Raw genomic sequence first — 18,029 nt, forward strand, 5'->3', positions numbered from 1 at the left:
ATGTGCAAGTAAACGTCACCGAGAAGCTAGACGTGGAAGCATGCTAGGAATGTTTCCAGGTGGGCAGGGTAGGAAAGGACTTTCTTGACAGGAGTGGCATTAGAAAAACAGGTGTAAAAGAATGTGGTATGTTCGTGTTATTTTGACGAGGCTGGGATGTATGTTAATTTTAAATGCTAGTTTTCGGTGGACAGGTTGGGGGGTGGGGATAGGGTATGGAAATAATTCCTGCCAAAAGTATGGAGTCTGGTGCTGCCCAGCTCTGGAGGTGGGTTTAGCAATCAGGCCTATACTTCCCTATCAGGACCGTGGATCCATCATTTTGTCTGGCCCCTAGGTTGAAGCGGTGATCTCCTCGCAGGACTCGTAAAGCCGGGTACCTTCTTCATTCTGTGCACAGGAGGAGCACCGCCGAGGGAAGGCCGAGCTCTAAATACGCTTGACCCCAGGTACCACCACCCTCCGTGCACCCGTGAGACCCCGAGGCCGAAGGAGGGAATGGTGTTGGAAAAACCCTTTTTAGAATCAGCCATGTTGTCCCTTGTGGGAGGGGGAAAGAAGAGTACACAGCAGTTTTGAAACAATTCAAGTTTAATTTGTTGGTATATGTTCTGTACTTAGACAAACATCAAATTCTACAACACACATAACATCAACATGGGGAATACCAAGTTTGTCATTGCACGTACCAATAAGTAAATACATTTGCTCCAGAATACCAAAGTTTATTTAAAAAGTCACTTAAGAAAAGCACAGTTTTGCAAGTTTGTCTAAAACTCCAGATAATTTTGAGCAAAAATAAAATGTCTGACCACTGGAAAATAGGAAAAGACAATCTTGTGCAAATAGACATACATAAACTAGGCATTATGAAAACTGGCTAAATGTATGTTCTCAGCAGAGAAACGCACTCAGCCTGACCAAGTCCCCTCTGTCACCAAGTGTGGGCCCGAGAGGCAGAGCCAGACTTTCCTCTACGTCACTCCAAACTGCCCTCTAGGAAACTCTGGATCTAAAACTCGGCCTATTCTCTAGCTCCTCCTGGGCCGTGGGAGGGAAAAGGGGCGAGAGGGGTGTGATGTCTTTCTTGGAAAAGAAAAAGGCACCGTGATGAGTTGACAAAGCAGGGATGACAGCCAGGGTCTACCCCCCAACCCACCCTGAACCCCATTGCAGTGTTATGGACCACCAGCCCTGCTTTGCAGGTGAGAAAGCTGACCTTGAAAGATGACATGGCTTACTCAAAATCACATGGGGACAAAGTGGAGATGAGAGCTTTCAGGAAGACCAAACCATACCCAGCCCGTCGCTTCTGCTCTTCCCTGTCCCTGTATCCTGAGATGACAGGAAATCACCACAGGAAGTACGTTAAGAACAGGTGGCTAATAAACTCAAGCAAGATGCTGCCCCTTGGGCTGTTCATGGGCACTACCCCAGGCCTACAAACTTGGTCCCAGACAGTGCTGAACACCCACAGGACTGCAGACTGCTGTCTGGAGAGTGTGCTCTATCGCCACCTGGTGGACCATACGGGCGTTGCAGCTGAGGCATGAGTGGAAAGGGCCCTGGGGAGGCCAGGGTCACTGCAAGAAGGGAAAGCAGGGATCCACCTGGGAGGTGGAATTTGTGCTTGCCTAACAGCCATGGGCATGGCTCGCCCAGTACCTCCCTTGGCAGACCCCATCGTGAGGAAAACCTGGGCCTTTCCATTTGGCATCACCACTGCTGCACATTAAACTTAGAATTACCTCTCAGGTAAATCAGTGCCCTGCCATTTCCAGAGTGAAGAAAACCCGGTGCTTGTACAGTGTTGTTGCCCTGCTCGTCACCGGAGGAGGTGTGTGCCAAAGCTGCACTCTCTGCTCCTGAGCCACACTCCGCTCCCTTGCTCCCAACACCAGTCCTCACCACAGTCTGGCCCGACATGCTTCCTCTAAACCCGTGTCTTGATTTTTAAGGCACAGTCACTAGATTATGTTCAAAGTCATCCAAAAGCAGGCATGCAACGCTGACGCCGAGTGGGACGGGGCAGACCAGTGACTGTCTTGAACACGATGCCGGGAGAACACGGGGTATTTTCCCAGATAAAGCATGAAATGAACGAACCACCCTCAGGGATCCTAACTCCACCCTTCGCCCTGCCCTTCACATCCTCAGCTGGTTGTTTGCATATTGCCCTTGTTCCCAAATACACAGAGACGCGCGCGCGCGCACACACATATGGAAGGACACAGAGCACCTTGGAGCCGGAAGTAAAAGCTAGAACTGGAGAAGAGGTGGGTGAGTGAATATCACCGCTCTGCAGGGCTGTTTGGGGGAAGATTGTGCAGTTTGGGGTTGTGTCCCCAGGAGGAGCTACAGAGCCCAGAGCAGTTACAGAGAAGCTGCCCAAAGGTGCCAGCCACCTGATACCCTTAGGAACTGCTAGTTTGGCCACGTTCCCTGCCCACCCACAGACCTGTGGGGACCCAGAGCTTTGCTGTGGGAGAGGCTGAGCCCTGGGCCTGCGGGGCCAGTGGTCAGGGGCAGCAGCATCATCAGGAGTGGCCTCTTCAGAGCAGAACTCGCTGGGCTAGGTCTCAAGCTAAAGTGACTCCTGCTCACGACTCAACAGCCAACGGAGGGTTACGCTGCTGAGGCTACCCTTCTCCAAGCCCACGATCACGTCCCTAACCTTACAGCACACTAGGCTATCCAGTCAGCCTCCTCTCCTGTGCTCGAGGCAAAAAGCCAAGGCCAAGAGCTTCCCCTTGTGCTTCTGAATTTCCCAGTCCGCTACCACAATCCCCCTCCCACCGGGATCCACAGTCAGCCCGGCCTACCTTAACACCCTAGACTCTGAGATACAGCTCAACCACAGACCTCAGCTATCAGAATCCCCATCATCTCTCCTTGTGGGCCGGCCTCTGCTAATTCAAGCCACGGAAAGGATGATGGCACCATTGTTTCACTGGGGTGGAAAGTTGTAGCGTCCTCAAAACGGCCCCAAGAGTTGTAGAGGAGTCTGGTGGGGGAAGACCCACGCCGGCATTGGGGTGCCTTGCTACAAGCAGTCAACAGAGCACAACCTGGACTGTGACAAAACAAGAGCGTACCACTTCCACGTGAGGAGTCGAAACAACTCCGCCTAGAGTCTTACGGGTTCACAGTACAGCTTCACTTTAAAATGCCAATCTCGACCTAGCCTTCAGAGCGCATTTGCTCTACAGCAAGGCACCACGCACGCTGGCTTTCCTCCATCTGGGCAAGAAGCCTCTTCCAGGGCAAATGATAAGGACGGGACCTCAGCCGGACCAGCCTGGAGGGAGGACGGTCCCTTCAGGAGAGTACGGTGGTGGAGGGAGAGAGCGGGGCCAGCTCAGGGCCCTCACACCCTGCCTATCACGCCTCACCTGACGCACACGCAGCAGGCCCGCAGCAGTGGGCTCGTGACTGAGCAGCTTTCGGGAGGGGCAGACTGGTGTGCAGAAAGCCCAGTTTCCATTTCAGACACCGAGACTGACATTTCTATGTCTCTGGAATCAGGGCAAGCGGGATAGGATGAGCCGACTGGTCCCAGCACAGCCAGAGAGCCAACCATACCAGTTTCATGGGGGACCAACAGGAGACTGTGAGATTCTAAACTGCTGCTAATCAGCTAGGTGACCCTGGGCAGGTGCCACATCTAAATTGCTAGGGTTGTATGAGTTGATTTCTGTGATCCTGCCACATACAGCTAACCTTTTGTGGTTCCAGAATACCCCCTACTCTCCTTGTCCCTGTCCCCTTACCACCAAGCACAACCCACACAAGCCCCACCACCTTCAAGAGTCACCCTCAGAAGCCCTGACCCATGACAAGTGAGCGAGGCCGACAGCAGGGGGAGCTGCAGCCCGGGGAAGTAGTGCACCTGGTGCTGGGTCTCCCAAAGGGAAATTCTTCCTGGAGCCTGGCCTGGCTCACAAAGGTACCCCAGGCCTGCTTAGCTGGGGATGGGGGTGAGGGTGTGGCTTTAACAGCCGGCCAGACTGCGGGCCCCAGGGAGCCTGTCCCCTGTACCTCCTGTAGGCAGAGCCTCTGTCCTGCATCCTGGGTCCACTGAGACTGCTTCCCACCGCTCCTGGCAGGAGGCACAGAGCAAAGCTGGAGACCACGTGAACTCCACGTGCAGGCTTCCAGCCAGTTACCGTTTGGCCGAGACAGCCAGCCCTCCAACCTCCCACACCACCACCCCTGCCACTGGGATTGCCAATCCCCCCAGGCCTGGCTGGGACCTTCCCCCTTACAGGGCTTGCCTGGCCTTGAGCTGCTCCGAGCGAGGCTCACCACCAGGCAGGAAACTGCAGCGCCAAGCCCGGCCACAGAGCCATTTGCTTGGTTAGCCAGGTGCGTACTTCACACCCGCATATGCAACCACACTCAACCACACTCGCTGCTGGGGACCCGCCGTCATCTGAGGCCTGGGCTGAGTGGATGGCCAGCCCACCGCAGCCCGAGTTGTGCTTCCTCTCCCTCATCACGCCACGCCTTCCAGCTGAAGAGGTTGCCCAGCTTGGCAAACACAACTGCAGCAGAACCCAAGCCCAGGAGCAGAGGGGGGGGACTGACCGTGGGGCGCAGAAGGGCTTCACGCTGGTCCCTTCTGACACCCCTCCCCCCTGCTTCAGCACAGGGCCAGGGGAGCCTGCTCAGGGCCGGTCGTCTGGCAGGAGGCCTATGTACAAAGGGTAGGCAGGGCCGTCTCCACAGGCAGCCAGGCAGGAAGGCAAGCGCCGCGCCAGGTCAAGGAACCCCAAAGGGCACGAGGACCCTACTCGCAGGCCAGCTTGCTGTCGAAGCTGGACAGGGCGATGGCAAAGGCCTGCAGCGCACACAGTGGGTAGTTGTAATCCATGGTGAATACATCCTCCGCGACCCGGCCAAACTGCATCACGATGTAATCCGCTGGGGCCAGGCAGGAGAGTGGACAGGGGCAACACACGAGGGTGGAGGTGGGGAAGGGCAGACCGACACCGAACCACAGGAGGGAAGGGGAAAGCAAGAAGCAGAGGGCAAAGGCAAACCCCGAAGAAAAAGATGTGGACACACACCAGAAGACAGGGAAGAAGAGGGGAGAGCCATTCTCACAAGGGGCCCGTGGCCGGAGATTCTGCTGTGTGTACAGACTCTAGGGCCGGCACCCCCAAGGTTCTCCCGGGATCGCCCAACCTTTCTGGCTAGAGAGCTCTTGGTGTCTCGTCTAAGCTCCACCCCCACCACATGCATGGGGAGGACTGGGTGAGCTGCAGCCCCGGGCGTACGTGTTGTGGGGGGAAACACTCACGGTCATTGCCATGGATGATCTGGAAGTTCTTCACCGAGGCCTGGGTGACGCGCCCGTGGAAGTTGAGGACATAGGACTGGGTGTCATCATTCCAGACAGGCGTCTTGTTTTGCAGCTCGATGACCGTCTCTGTGTTCTTGTTCTGCCAGCGCGCCAGTAGTGTCTCATGCTCCTGGGAGGGCAACCTCACCTAAGCCAGGCCCTGGCACCATGGCCACCCCAAGCAGGATGTGCCCCCGGAGTGGGGACCCTTAGATGTCCCTGGGCTGCCTGCATTGTATCGCTTACACTTACATGCTCCAGGTGGGAGTCCTGCCCTGAGACACTCTGGCCAAGACTAGGGTAGTGGGGAAGTGGGGGAGAGGACTCACGTTGCGAGGCCTGATGGAGACGCGCTCGTGAACCATGTTCATGCCTGGGACGATCACACTCATCTTCCGTGGTCCCTTGAAGCCTAAGACATTTGTCTCCTGAAGGGGGAGGCATAAAGACGACAAACTAGTGTTCAACATCTCCACTTGACCATGGTGTATAAGCACCTCGTAACTCAACACACTCAGAACTCAGCTCCTGGGTGCCCACCCTGCCCAAACCAGCTCCTCTTAGGAGGGGCTCCTTCTGCCCCTCAACTCCATCCCCCATCTGCTCAGGCAAAGTATATGGGACCATCCTGGGCAACCCCCACGCCACCCCACTGCAATTGTGCCCCCCTCTCCACTTATCATCCACCAGCACATTCTATCAGCTCAATACTCAATTCTATCCAGAACTTGACTACTTATCACCAGTGTGTCACCAAGACCAGACTCCCCACTTTGGTCATCCCCCACAACCTTCCCCGCCATCTGTTCTTAACCCCACAGCACAGCGGCCTGTTAAGGTGCATGGTCAGTCAGTCTCTGCTCGGCTTCTCAGCTCTGAGTATAAGTGGGATCTTCCTGGGACTGCAAGACTTCCCACGACACAGCCCATGTCCTGCTCCCCTCCCACCCCCCCACTCCTCCAGTATCCTTGTGTCCTCTCAGGACCCCTGCACTAGCGACTCCATCTGCCCTATCCCCCCAATCAACTCAGACACCTCTGTGAGGCCTGCCCTGCCATCTTTCCACACACACACCGTGACATTTCGTAGCCCACCTTTAGTTCCACCGTCTCAGCATTTGTCACAAACGTTCTTTTACTCGTACGCCTGTTTTAAATATTGCCTCCCCCACCAGGGGCAAGTTCCATGCCGGTAAAAAGGTACTGTGTTGGTGTGGTTAGCTACCGTGAGCTAGGCCCTCAGCTCTAATCACAGGTCAGTGCTTCAACCCCACCAGCGGCCCCAGGGGAGAAAGCTGAGGCTTTTCAGAATCCCTCGGGAACATGTGCTCAATCACAGAGGGACTGAGTCCAATCACCTCGCTGGCAGTGGGTCTCACGGTTTTGTGTGACTCGGCCAGTGCCTGCCGTGCTCAGTATTTACGAACAAAAGACTCAGGCGGTCTTCCCGAAGGTGACCAGCAGGTGGCAACATCGGATTATATGAGCCGGCTGTGGAGTTCCTCTAGGCCCCAAGATGCACACAGGGGCAGCCTGGCTGAAGTCTGACAAGGAGGAAAGCGCCCCCCGCATCTGAATTCCAAGTTTGTGATTTATGAGCCGTGTGACAGCGGCAAGCGACCCGACCTGGCGCTTCCGTGTCCCCAGCTACGGGATAACGGATGGCAAAGGTAGGATCTAGACCCCAGGCTGTCTAGGACACCCAGTGAGATGCTTATGCAAAGGAGACTGTAATCCACGCAGGGGGCGGTGGGAGGGGTGCACAGAAAGGAACCTCCTTTCCGGGAGGTGGGGCTGCAGAGAGACAGGAGAAGGGGCCACACCAGAGGGCTGCCCTCCCACATGGGGATTGATGAGCCAGCCCCTCTCGGGCAGCCTAGCAGAGACTTCCTGTCTAACTTGCAGGCTGGCCAGGAGCCCAGGACTCACGTAGCACACAGCTGCCAGCTCCTGACGCAAAGTTCCGCTTTCCACGGGGGAGGAGGTGGTCTTCTGAGGGTTGATGCCATTGTCATAAACGGTGAATTTGGTGCCCATGAGGTTGGACCTGTAGGAGCAGCACCGTCAGGAGAGGCCATGCCTCCCTGTCTGTCCTAGGAAGGAGCCTGCAGAGCCTTGTGGGATGGGTCCTGAGCCCACTGCTCACGGCATCCACAGCTCTGAAGGGGACTCATGAGCAGAAGGCCTGGGCCTGCTCTCAGTTGGCTCCCAGGGCATCTCAGTCCAGTGAGGGTGATCGAGAAGGCATACTGGGGCTCTACAGGTCTCCCTGAGGGAACAGGAGAGCTCCCCTCCAGAATGGCATCTGGAAGGGCACCCCACCTGTACTCAAGGTTGCTGCAACTCTTCCCTAAGGACTCACTCTCAGCCCTGGCCCTTGGCAAAGATCACACAGGCAAGGCAGCTTGTCCCTGGTGCCCTAAATCACCAGGGGCACCCTGGGGCTGGATCAGCCACCTGGTGGGCTTGCTCTCCCTGCCCTGCCTGGCAGCAATTTAAGGCAGGGTTTCCCAAAGTAGGTAATACTGCCAGGGACACCCCCCCACCCCAGCCCCCGGGCATGCTGGAACCACCCAGGGCAGCTGCAGAAGCAGACACCTACACTGTGTCCTAGATTATGGGAGGGCGCACAAAAGGTTTTCCTGAAAAGATAGTCGGCTTTACAAACCCCGAAGCTGTTTTTGGGTATGATGTGAAACCAAGCTGCCAGTCTGGTCTTAAACCTTGGCTTAAGTTGGGTTCTGGAAACCTGCCTCCCCATCCCACCCAGCCCCCGCCCCCCATGTGCTTCCTGGGAGAGTGCTGGTACCGCAGTTTCCCGATGTAGCTGTCCCCGCCTCGAGACAAGTCCGTTGGGTCCACAGAGATGAGGTAATTGGAAGTTTTACTCTTCTTTCTCTTCCTTCCCGCCAGGAGGAACACCTTGGGGAGGGGACCAAGGTCACCACCCAGACCCAGCTTCTGGTCTTCCCACGCATACACAAAGGCACCACTCACACGAGGGACACACTGCTTCGGCTCCCAGATGGTGGCATCTATTAGCGCACTCTCTGGGTGCATGAGAGAGAGAGAGACACACACACACACACACACACACACACACACACATCTGGGTGCATGAGAGAGACACGCACGCACGCACTGGCAGACACCAAAGTGAGCACTGACCAGGCACCGAAGCTCACTTTCTCTGGAGTGGGGAGTTGGCTGGGGAGGTGAGATTGAGACCAAAAGGCCATGTTGGATCTGGGCTCCCAGGAACACTCCAGTCCCTAAGATCCCAAGGCCACCCAGGGGGAAACAGGTCAGCTCACCTTCTTCCCATCCTCACGGTCCAGGTGAAGGAAGTAGGTGGGGTACATCCCCCGGTCCATCCCCTTCTTGTCCCGCGTGATGCGGCACTTGATGGTGATGCCCTGGGGGGCCGGCCGCAGTGCAAACTCCTCCAGGTCCTGGACCTCCACATCCACTGGTGGCTCTGGGGCCGTGGGGCTGGGGGCTGAGGCCGCCTCCTACAGGTTAGGGAGCAGGAGCCGGAGCCCCAGGCACTCTGAGCTGCTCAAACGTGTTTGGGGACCCACAGTTGCCCTGTGGTCTTCAACCATGGGGGTGGTCCTGGCCATCCTGAGGTCTGGGGTCCCTGCCCTGGCCCTGAGCAGTGGGCAGATTCTCAGAGGCTGTCTTGTCCAACTCCAGGCCCCCTCCCCATTCCTGGTGTGGCTGGAGATACTGGGGTACAGGGCCGAGATGAGGAGGCCCCAAGTCAGAAAAGTTCCCGCTAGACCTCTGAGTCCAGCCCTTGGCCCCAGGAAGCGAGTGCCCTCAGCTCTTCACACGCTCCCTCCCTTCCCAGCTGCAGAGCGTCTGGCAGACCCCGCCACCCCCCCACACCACCCCCGAGTGCGCACCCCTCGCTCACCCTGAGGGACTTCCTGCTGGTGGCAGAGCTGGGGCGGGTGTTGCTGTTGAGCTGGGAGGAGCTGGAGCTGTCTTCCTCCTCCTCCTCTTCTTCCTCATCAAAGCTCATGCTGCTGGAGATGCCTGGGCAGGACGGTGCACTGACAGATGCTACCCCCAGGATAGGCGCGGCCACACGCACACACCCAGAGACAGACTTCCACAGACACTGGCCCACAAGCCCCTAGACCAGCGGTTCTCAACCTGTGGGTTGTGACCCCTTTGGGGGTCCAACGGCCCTTTCACAGGGGTTGCCTGATTCATTAACAGTAGCAAAATGACAGTGATGAAGTAGCAGCGAAAATAATATGAGGAACTGTGGGTCACGGTACTAGGAAGGTTGAGAACCACTGCCCTAGATGCACACCACAACGTGTACAGACCCTCACATTAACACACAGATGCCCATGAATGTCTAGATACAGGAACACACACATTCCCTCGCGTGGACGCATGGACTGGGGCTGGGCTTGATTCTCATGATACGCCCACCCCCACCCCCACCCCACGGCCAGTGTCTCAAGACCTACACTGAAGGGAGCCTGCTCTGGGCGCCACAGGCTGGTACAGGCCCAGCTCCTTCTGCAGCCTGGCATGCTGGGCCCGCTGACTCTTTGATGGCACCTCGGTCTGATTTGAACCTTGGTCGACACTGCCCCACCCCCAGAATGCCATCTCCATCCTCGTGGCCACCCACCCCCAGAATGCCATCTCCATCCTCGTGGCTTCGGCTGCCTCCCCAGCCCTGTCTCTAGGAAGCCTTCACTGATCAGATTCCTTGGAGCGTGTGGCCCTGCCTGGGCAAAGGTCAGAGACTCCTAGCCACAGTGGAGCAAGCGGCAGGGCAGCAGGTCTGCAGGGAGGAGCAGTCTGGCCTGCTCCGCCCCGCCTAGCAGACTTGTGCTTTCTCGGTGGAACCGTGGGAAGGCCACCTGCCCTAGAATGTGGCCTCCCTGGGGGCAGGAGTATGGGGAGAGGGGGAGTAGGCAGGGGCTGGGGCGGTGGGCTACACTGCTTGCCCTTAACTGGGCCTGGTCAGGAGCTCTGCCCCAAAGTTCCTCATCTGTCGGCACCCCATACACCGTGGAGTCAGGGGACAGACTGGGCACAGGAGGGCCATGCTTCTGGAGAAGGGTGTGTCTGGGAACCTGGGGCTGTGCTTTGGGGAGTCCCTGGGCCCCCGGAGGGCTCACCCTTCCTCTGCATCGTGGCACGGAGGTCCTGCCCGCTGGGCTTCTCGCCCCCACCAGCTGCCGTCTCCCCTGCGTCCAGGGCGTGGTCTGACTGGCCCACAGTCAGGATCTGCACGGGGCCTCGGGTCTCCGACTTGTCTTCGGCTGGTGCTGCTGGCCCGCCGGAGCCTGCAGGCCATGGACACTCCTGAGTCAAGTGCAGGGGGCAGTGGGGGGCAGGGGGGGGGGGGGCCTGGGCCCAGATCCTCAGATGTCCAAGGGAGGCGAGTGGGGCCCTCTGCAAAATGGCATTTGTCAAACTGAACTTCAAAACACTACCGGCTGTTATTAGGCCTGACGAGAGTGAGCTCTCGTCGGAGACCAGTAAGCTCCGAAGGGAGTGAGTTTCCTTTCTTCGGCACGTCCCCAATTCACAGCCAGGGGTGGGTTTGCAAGGCTTCACACAGCAGCCGCCGGGAAACAAACAAACAACTCCCTGTCATTGAGCTGGTGGCTACTCCTGGAGACCCTGCAGGGCAGTGTAGAACTGCCCATGGGTTTCCGAGGCTAACTCTTCATGGGAGTGGAAAGCCCAGTCTTTCTCCCAAGGAGCGGCTGGTGGTTTTGAACTGCTGACCGTTTGAAAAGATCACAGCCCAATGCCTAACCACAGCAGTCATCAAAACTACCCAGATGGAGAACGAGGTTCAGTCCAGACCAGAAGGATCTCACACGGCCCTGGTCAGCTGAAGGTCCTCCACGCTGGCACTCCCTCTCAGACAAGCACACACGACCTGGCAGCCCGAGCACACCACAGGCCACATGGAAGGGGCATCTTCAAAGAGACCGAGATGGACACACGCTTGCTTTCCCCTGGTGGAGGCCCTCCCGCCCACGTCTACCTTCCTGCCCAAGGGGCCACAGGCGCGGCCCACACAGGTGGTGACCACCCTGCCTGGTCAGGTTACACCCAGACAGCTCGGGGAGCCCGCAGAGCCTCACACGGCTCGTCCACCCAGGACCCACACCCCGGAAACCACTGCTCGTGGACAGGAGCTGGTGCAACGGTCAGTCTGCCCAGCAGACAGGACTCCATGTTCCTGGTCTCCGTGGCCTTCTCCAGAGAGAGGAGCAGCGGGAAGGGGCCAGTCTGTGGGTCCCGAGGGCGGAGTGGGGATGAGAGCGGGGAGTCCCAGGAGGGAGGGCTGACGAGCCGTGCCCCAGGAGACAGAGTGGGCTGCCTGCCTGGGACAGTAGGAGGGCCTCTGCTGGCGGGGGCAGGCCGGACCCAGGCCGGGCAAGGCTCTTGGGTGGAGTGGGGATTAGGGTGGAGGGAGTCGTTCAGGTGAGGTGTGAGGTCTGGGCCCCAACAGAGCTGGACTTCACTGCCCGGTCACTTCCGAGTGACACAAGGACTGGAAGCCAGGTTTGAGTGCCTCTCGGTCTTAACTGAGGCCACCCCACCCCTTGCACTTCCAAATCGGACGAGACAAGCCTCCCCAGGCCCCCCGCCCGACGGCACAGTGGGGTGGGGGCTGCGGGAAGACACGCTCACCTTTGTGCTTCGCCTTCCTCTCCTTTTTGGAGGCCCCGCCCTGGCACCCGGCAGTGGGGGCAGCGGCGGCAGCTGCCTTGGTTCTTTTGGCTGAGGCTGGTGCTGTTGGGTGGGCAGCTCCCAGCGGCACACTGGCAAGGGAGTCGGCCTCTTGAACTGCTCAGGGCAGAGAGAGAGAAGTGGGCCCTGCGTGAGGCCAGAGCTCCAGCTCAGAGAAGGCTTCTGAGCCCAGCATTTCTCCGTCCCTCCCCTGAGTCCCCAAGGCCGCCTCCCCGGCCCACAAAGCCAGGGCCCCACTCATCTCCACCAGGCCAAGGTGCCCAGGGCAGGCCTGCGCTGGGAGAAGGCGGCACCTGCAGCGCGGGCAGAGAAGATCCCGAGTCTAACCCCCCCACACCCTGCCATACCCACCCCAGAAGCAGGCCAGCTGGCTGTTCTGAGCCCTGGGGGGCGGGAGGGAGACTGAGGGGGAAGGTGGTTGATGGCAGGAATGATTGTGGGTGCTGGCAGGACCACAAGCATGCTGGGGACCCTGTGGGATGAGGCGGGGGTCCAGGGAGGGTGAGCCCACCAAGGTAGAGCAGTAACAAGTGACAAGAGCCGTAGCTGGGTGGCCTCCCATCCTACAGGGCTGGGATCCAAATCTGCCCAAATTCTTGAGAGCTTCCTTCCAACTGTTCTGAAGATGCAGCCCAACACCCTCCTGCACATCTCCCGAACAACTCGTGGTCACTTAGTTGTTGCCCACCCACAGTGACCCCACAGAATGGGGTAAAACGGCACCTGGTTACGGACTAGAATGCCCTGCTTTCTCCCTCGGGGCGGCTGGTGTTTTAGAACTGCCAACCTTTGAAGATTGTTACCCAACTCGTCACCACTACGCCACCAGGCTTCCTTTCCTGCACATCGGGCCCCTCCACGGCCCTGCCCCTTGCCCTGTACCTCACACCCCTGGCTCCCTGGGACCACGAGGGCCAGCCACCAAGGCTCAGTCAGTGCCTTCCCTTCTGCACGCCTGCTGGGCCGCACACACTAGGAGGCTCCCTGAGGCCAGACACTAGGAGACTCCCCAAAAATAAGAGTGAGGGGGGATTTACGCATCACTCGCACCAGCAGGGCCTGGGGGCTGGAGCTGAAGCCTGCTTGCTGGGCTAAACCGTCATGCTGCTTCGCACCAGTCGTCCTCACCTCCCTCTGGGAATAATCGCCTTGTTTTTCACATCAGGAGCCAGCCCAGGGCTGGGCAGCAGGGCAGCTAATGCTGCTGCTGGTAAGGGAGGTCTTGATCACCACTGTGAGTTAGACAAGGGCCAGGCCACACACTTCATAGGGCCCAAACGTCCTCAGTCCAAATATCCTCCGGAGAGGCCTGGTCTGCAAGGTCACAGGCCTATACACACCCTTGCCATCTCCACTCCTGCACGTCCTGAGGCTACTAAGAGAGTTAACTGCTCTTTTAGGGCGAAGAAACAGGCCCAGAGAAAGAGTGTGGCGTGCACTGAGAAAGAGCGTGGCTTGCCCACAGGCACAGGGAAAAGGCGGCCAGTAGTCGCAGGATCAGGAACTGATCCACTTCCCCACAGGCCCTACTTGCCTGTGTTCTTTCTTGCCTGGCATTGCCTTGGCACAGAGCCAGGGCTCAAGAAACACCTGGCAAAATGACTCCCTCAGTGACCTGCGCGACACTCTCAGAGGCCCTGAGATGTTTGCCCCGGACATAAATTAACCCACCACTCCCAAGTTGATCCCGACTGCACAGGGCTCCAGAGACTATACATCTTCCTGGGAGCACACAGCAGCTCGTGGGTTTGAACTGCGGACCTGGTGACAAGCAGTCCAACACATACCCTGGCTGTCGTCATGGCAGTGGGCTGGTATACCCCTTATGCAGCCTCCGATCATCGAGTGGCTAGTAGGGACAGCTGGGCCGGTGATGGCTGCCAGCTTCCACAGAACCCAAGACAGCGGGCACCTTCGCTGCTGGGGCAGCACCCAAAGAGGGTTGAGGAGGGGCTGCCAGGACAGGGTGGGGCCCGGCCAGCTCTGAGAGGGGCATCAAGACCTGCCTCTCTGAGAGACAGCACTGGGGGAAGTCCCTGCCCTCTCGGGTGGGCTGCACACATCCCAGGGGGATTACCACGAAGGGGCTCTTGATCGGGCAAGAGACATACCATAGCGGAAAGACCCTCTGGAGTCAGAGAGGCGTGGGTTCGAATGCAAGCCCCATCGTTCCAAGAGGGGGACCACGGGCCATGGCATGCCTCTGTGCCCCTCAGACCCCCTCCCTGAGTGCCCCGCGGAGATGAGTGACTGGGGATTAAAGGAGCCTATCGCTTGGCACAGCTTTTGGCAAATGCCTGACGGCTTCCTTGACCCCCAGACACAGAATTCTCTCTGTGCAACACAGACTATCAGGAGGGGCTGCAAGCGGGAGGAAGGGAAGGGCCCTTCCTAAACCGTAAGGCAGGTGAATAAGGTCAGTCCTCCGGTGAGGCAACTAGCAGCAGGTCACTGTGGCTGGAGGCTCCAGTCAGAAGGAAGCACGGAGGGAGAGGAGCGTCGTGGCCAGCCCGGATGACCGGCGCCAGCAGAGGTCAGTGGTGACCGAGTCTGGGGGGTGGGGTCCCTCTTTCAGGCTCAGGGAGGCTCTAAAGGGTACTCTGGCCCTGGAGGGTCCTGAGGCCAGTGATCTGAGACTGCCCGCTCTCCTGGGATGAGCTGCAGTGGGCTCTGCTGAGGAGTGGAGTATGGAAGGAAGGGAAGGGAGGGAGTCCGGAGCCAGGGAGAAGGGCCCGCAGGCCCCCGCCAGGCCAACCAGGTGTGAAGAAACTCCACGGCAGGAAGGGGACGGACACGCGTCCCAGGGGAGGCTAAGTGGCGGGGGGGTGAGGGACCAGGCCGGGAGGGATTCCCGGAAGAGGTGGACTATTGGAGGGGTGGGGATCTTCTCTGTCTGGAGAGGCTGCCTCCTGCCCTCACGGAACCGTTCTAGATAGAAAGGCTGGAATCGTCAAGTTCTGACTCGCCAGCCCCAGCGCCTGAATCGGGGACGATGGCCACGGCGTCGGCAGGAGGCCCCGCGATCATTTCCACCAGGGCTGGGGTGGGAGGGGGCCAAGACTGGCAGGAGCTTTCCTCCGACACTCTGCTGGCCATCCCTGCCCCTGCCCAGGTGCAGGGTTTGCTGAGGGCCTCCTGGGGCAGGGCGTACCTTGGTAGCTGGTGCTGCCGCTGCTGCTGAGGTAGGACTCCACCAGTGGGGCCTGCTCCTCTGACTGCCGGGCCCGCCGGCTCCGGGGCCGCCCATCAGTGTTGGCCTGGACCATCAGGGGCTCCTGGCGTTTCTTCTTCTGCTTTTGCTCCAGCAGGGCCCGCTAAGGAGGCCCGGGAGGCACAGAGGTCAGCGGATTCCTAGAGGGCAGCCTGGGAGGGGCTCCCGCAGTGGGACCGGGACCAGGATGCTGCTCCCTCAGCTGGGTTCTAGGGGTCACACTGGTCCGCAGCCCACTCTGGACCGAGGCCCAGGAAGACCTGGTGCCCAAGTCTCAGGGTCCCGGAGAGGCCAGTGGAGCTCAGCCCAGGAGGCCACTGGCAGGATCGCACACAGACCCCAGTTCTCCAGCCGCGGTCACCCTTGGGGGCCTGCTCAGCACAGGCCCCAAGTACTGAGCTGGGAAAAGGGTGGACGCGTCTCCCTTCGTCCTCCTGCCCTGGGGACAGGGATGTCCTTCCCTCTTTCTCCTGGAGATCCCAGCCCGGACACCCGCCAGGACGCCAGTGCCCACTGCCCAGTCCTCCTCCGGCCTGTCCACGCTCACTCACCTGCCGGTCAAGCTTCTGCTGCCTCAGGTTACTGCCCTCATCATCTAAGACACTGTGGGGACAGAGAGGAGGGTTCAGCGCCTCCCCCCACCCATCCCACCCGGGAGCAGGCTCACACCAGAGCTTGCCCCAAGCACTGAGGGGCCCCTTAAGTCCTCCCCACATGGCTCTTGGCCCCCCTGACAAAGGCTGCCTGCCATCTGATAAGCAGCTCCAGACAAGAGGGCGGACGTGTTTCTACCACTTGGGGAGGCATCGTCTCTGCTGGCATCCCTATTGCCCTCAGGACTTCCCATTCTGCCCACACTCGGTGGGGCCAGGCTGAGACCCACCCAGGGCCCCCTGAGCAAGGCCTGGCCCTCAGCAACCCCTGAGATCCAGGAGAACCATCCCGAAGCATCACCCTGGCCAGTCTGCTCCCTCAGCGCTGACCCAGAGCTCAGCACACTGCCCTGCTCTCCCGCATCCCCGCATTCACGCCGGCTCCTGGCCCTCCAGGGAGCAGAGGGGACATGCTGATGCCAACTCCCCTTCCCCACTCAAGGAGGTCCTAGGCGTTCCTTCTCCGTTGGGGGGTGGGGGGGTGACGGCTAAAAGACCTGTCTCTTGGGCAGAGCTGGGCTGCAGGGAGTGGGATGGGCTGCGGGCACCTCAGTGCAATGGGGTAGGTCTGCCCTGTGTAGCCCAACAACAGGCCAGATGGTGCAGGTGGTACCAGGGCACCAAGCCTTGAAGCCCAACGTCCTGAGCCTAGATGGGCCCTGTTTCCCAGAAGAACAGAGCAGAAGCAGGGTGATGATCGCTCAGGGCACTGCCCTCAGGCCTGGCCTGACACCCGCACGCCAGAGCCACGGCCATGTTCAGGGGCAGTCAAGGTCAGGCAGCTGTGGAGGAGGAGCTGGAGCCCGAGGAGTGTGGAAACCCCAAAGCCGCCCTGCCCCACATCTGTGGATACCTGTACAGCAGGGGCAGATTCAGTGCCTGAGTACCCAGTAGGCAAGAAATTTTTTCGCATGACAGCTTCTGCATATGGCTGGTATCTGCCTCTCTCCCGACCCCAGAGCACTTTCCTACAGGGTCAAAGCCTCTGGTGGGGACTGAGTCCTGAGTCAGCAAATTAAGCACAGGCTTACTTGTGCTTGCTTACAAATCGGTATGGATCAGAGATGTGGTGAAATCTATGTGTAATTGTTCACTGCCAATCAGCAAGTAAGCACAGGCAAGCCGGCATCACTGCTGCACCGGCAGCCCAGGTGCACTGTGTTGAAGTGTGAGCCTGTGCGAAGTGTGTGCAGGTATCTTGTGGGTATGCACATGCTGGAGGGGGTCCAAATGTGTGAGCACGCCCATCTACAGGTGGGCGAACGTTTGTGGAGACAGAGGCCTGCAAACGCCTGTGAAGGAAATGGGCATCCTTGTGTGAGGTTGAAGATAGCTAGGTGTCCATGGGAAAAACCACCCCACACCCACAGCTACCATCTGTTCAGTCACACTCAGAGACCCTACCATGCAGAGTAGAACTGCCCCTCCTGGCACGGAGCCTCACATCTCTCCTGCAGAGGGGCTGGTGGGCTTGAACTGCTGACCCACTGTTGCCACCAGGGGAAAAGTACACTCAGATCGCCTGAGGACGAGCCATTGCATCTCCTCTAGACAGCAGCAGCCATGACCGACAGCAGCTGCAACCACCACTGACTTCAAAGGTCCTTTGAGTGCTTCCAAACCAGAGGACAGCCCCCCTCAGCCTATGGCTTCCTCACTCCACCGGACAACCAGGAGGCCTTCCCTGGTGCCCACAGGCCGCTCTGCACCGCGGAAGAGCCCGACAGGGACCTGGGACCATGCGCACACCAGCCTCACTCACCAAGGCCTCCGCTGCCAGACCACAGAGCAAACTGCTCAGCTGACATGCTTCTGAGCCACCACGGCCTCAGACTGCTTGAAACGGCCCAGCTGCATCTGGGGCTCCCCGAGGACACCACCAGGGCCCGAGGGCAGGGAACCAGCTCCCCCAAAATGAGAGTTGGCTGAAAAGATGAATGTCCCATCTTGAGAACAGGAGCCACCCGACAGAGCACTGAAGAAGGGTTAAGGGTTAAGGCACCAGGTAAACACAGTGGCCTTGGAGATCCCCTGGAAGAGGGGTCTCGGGGAGGAGACGAGCCAGTCACAATCATGA

At 59.0% G+C, this 18,029-nt stretch overlaps 2 protein-coding genes across 5 annotated transcripts in view; one reads left to right on the plus strand and one right to left on the minus strand.

The window, feature by feature from the left end:
• Window positions 1-885, plus strand: part of RIC3 (RIC3 acetylcholine receptor chaperone) — a 39,140-nt gene extending 38,255 nt beyond the window's left edge. For 2 of the 4 annotated variants that reach the window (XR_006680109.1, XM_045290845.1), the window contains exon 7: window positions 338-885. The gene's annotated coding sequence lies outside the window, so the exon portion shown is untranslated. The remainder of the gene's footprint in view (window positions 1-337) is intronic. The other 2 variants (XM_045290848.1, XM_045290846.1) reach the window with 1 other exon arrangement.
• The window catches only part of TUB (TUB bipartite transcription factor), a gene marked incomplete at its 5' end in the record, with an annotated part of 25,423 nt that continues 7,967 nt past the window's right edge, over window positions 574-18,029 (minus strand). Inside the window, 11 exons of the mRNA XM_045290933.1 lie at window positions 574-4,923; window positions 5,303-5,474; window positions 5,674-5,772; window positions 7,274-7,391; window positions 8,154-8,266; window positions 8,659-8,856; window positions 9,264-9,385; window positions 10,495-10,662; window positions 12,029-12,184; window positions 15,240-15,402; window positions 15,851-15,902. Of these exons, the coding sequence (XP_045146868.1) occupies window positions 4,790-4,923; window positions 5,303-5,474; window positions 5,674-5,772; window positions 7,274-7,391; window positions 8,154-8,266; window positions 8,659-8,856; window positions 9,264-9,385; window positions 10,495-10,662; window positions 12,029-12,184; window positions 15,240-15,402; window positions 15,851-15,902 (1,495 nt within the window). The remainder of the gene's footprint in view (window positions 4,924-5,302; window positions 5,475-5,673; window positions 5,773-7,273; window positions 7,392-8,153; window positions 8,267-8,658; window positions 8,857-9,263; window positions 9,386-10,494; window positions 10,663-12,028; window positions 12,185-15,239; window positions 15,403-15,850; window positions 15,903-18,029) is intronic.

Source organism: Echinops telfairi, unplaced genomic scaffold (assembly GCF_000313985.2).
Source record: "Echinops telfairi isolate 266 unplaced genomic scaffold, ASM31398v2 ScPeMD7_60;HRSCAF=208, whole genome shotgun sequence".
Lineage (NCBI taxonomy): Eukaryota > Metazoa > Chordata > Mammalia > Afrosoricida > Tenrecidae > Echinops > Echinops telfairi.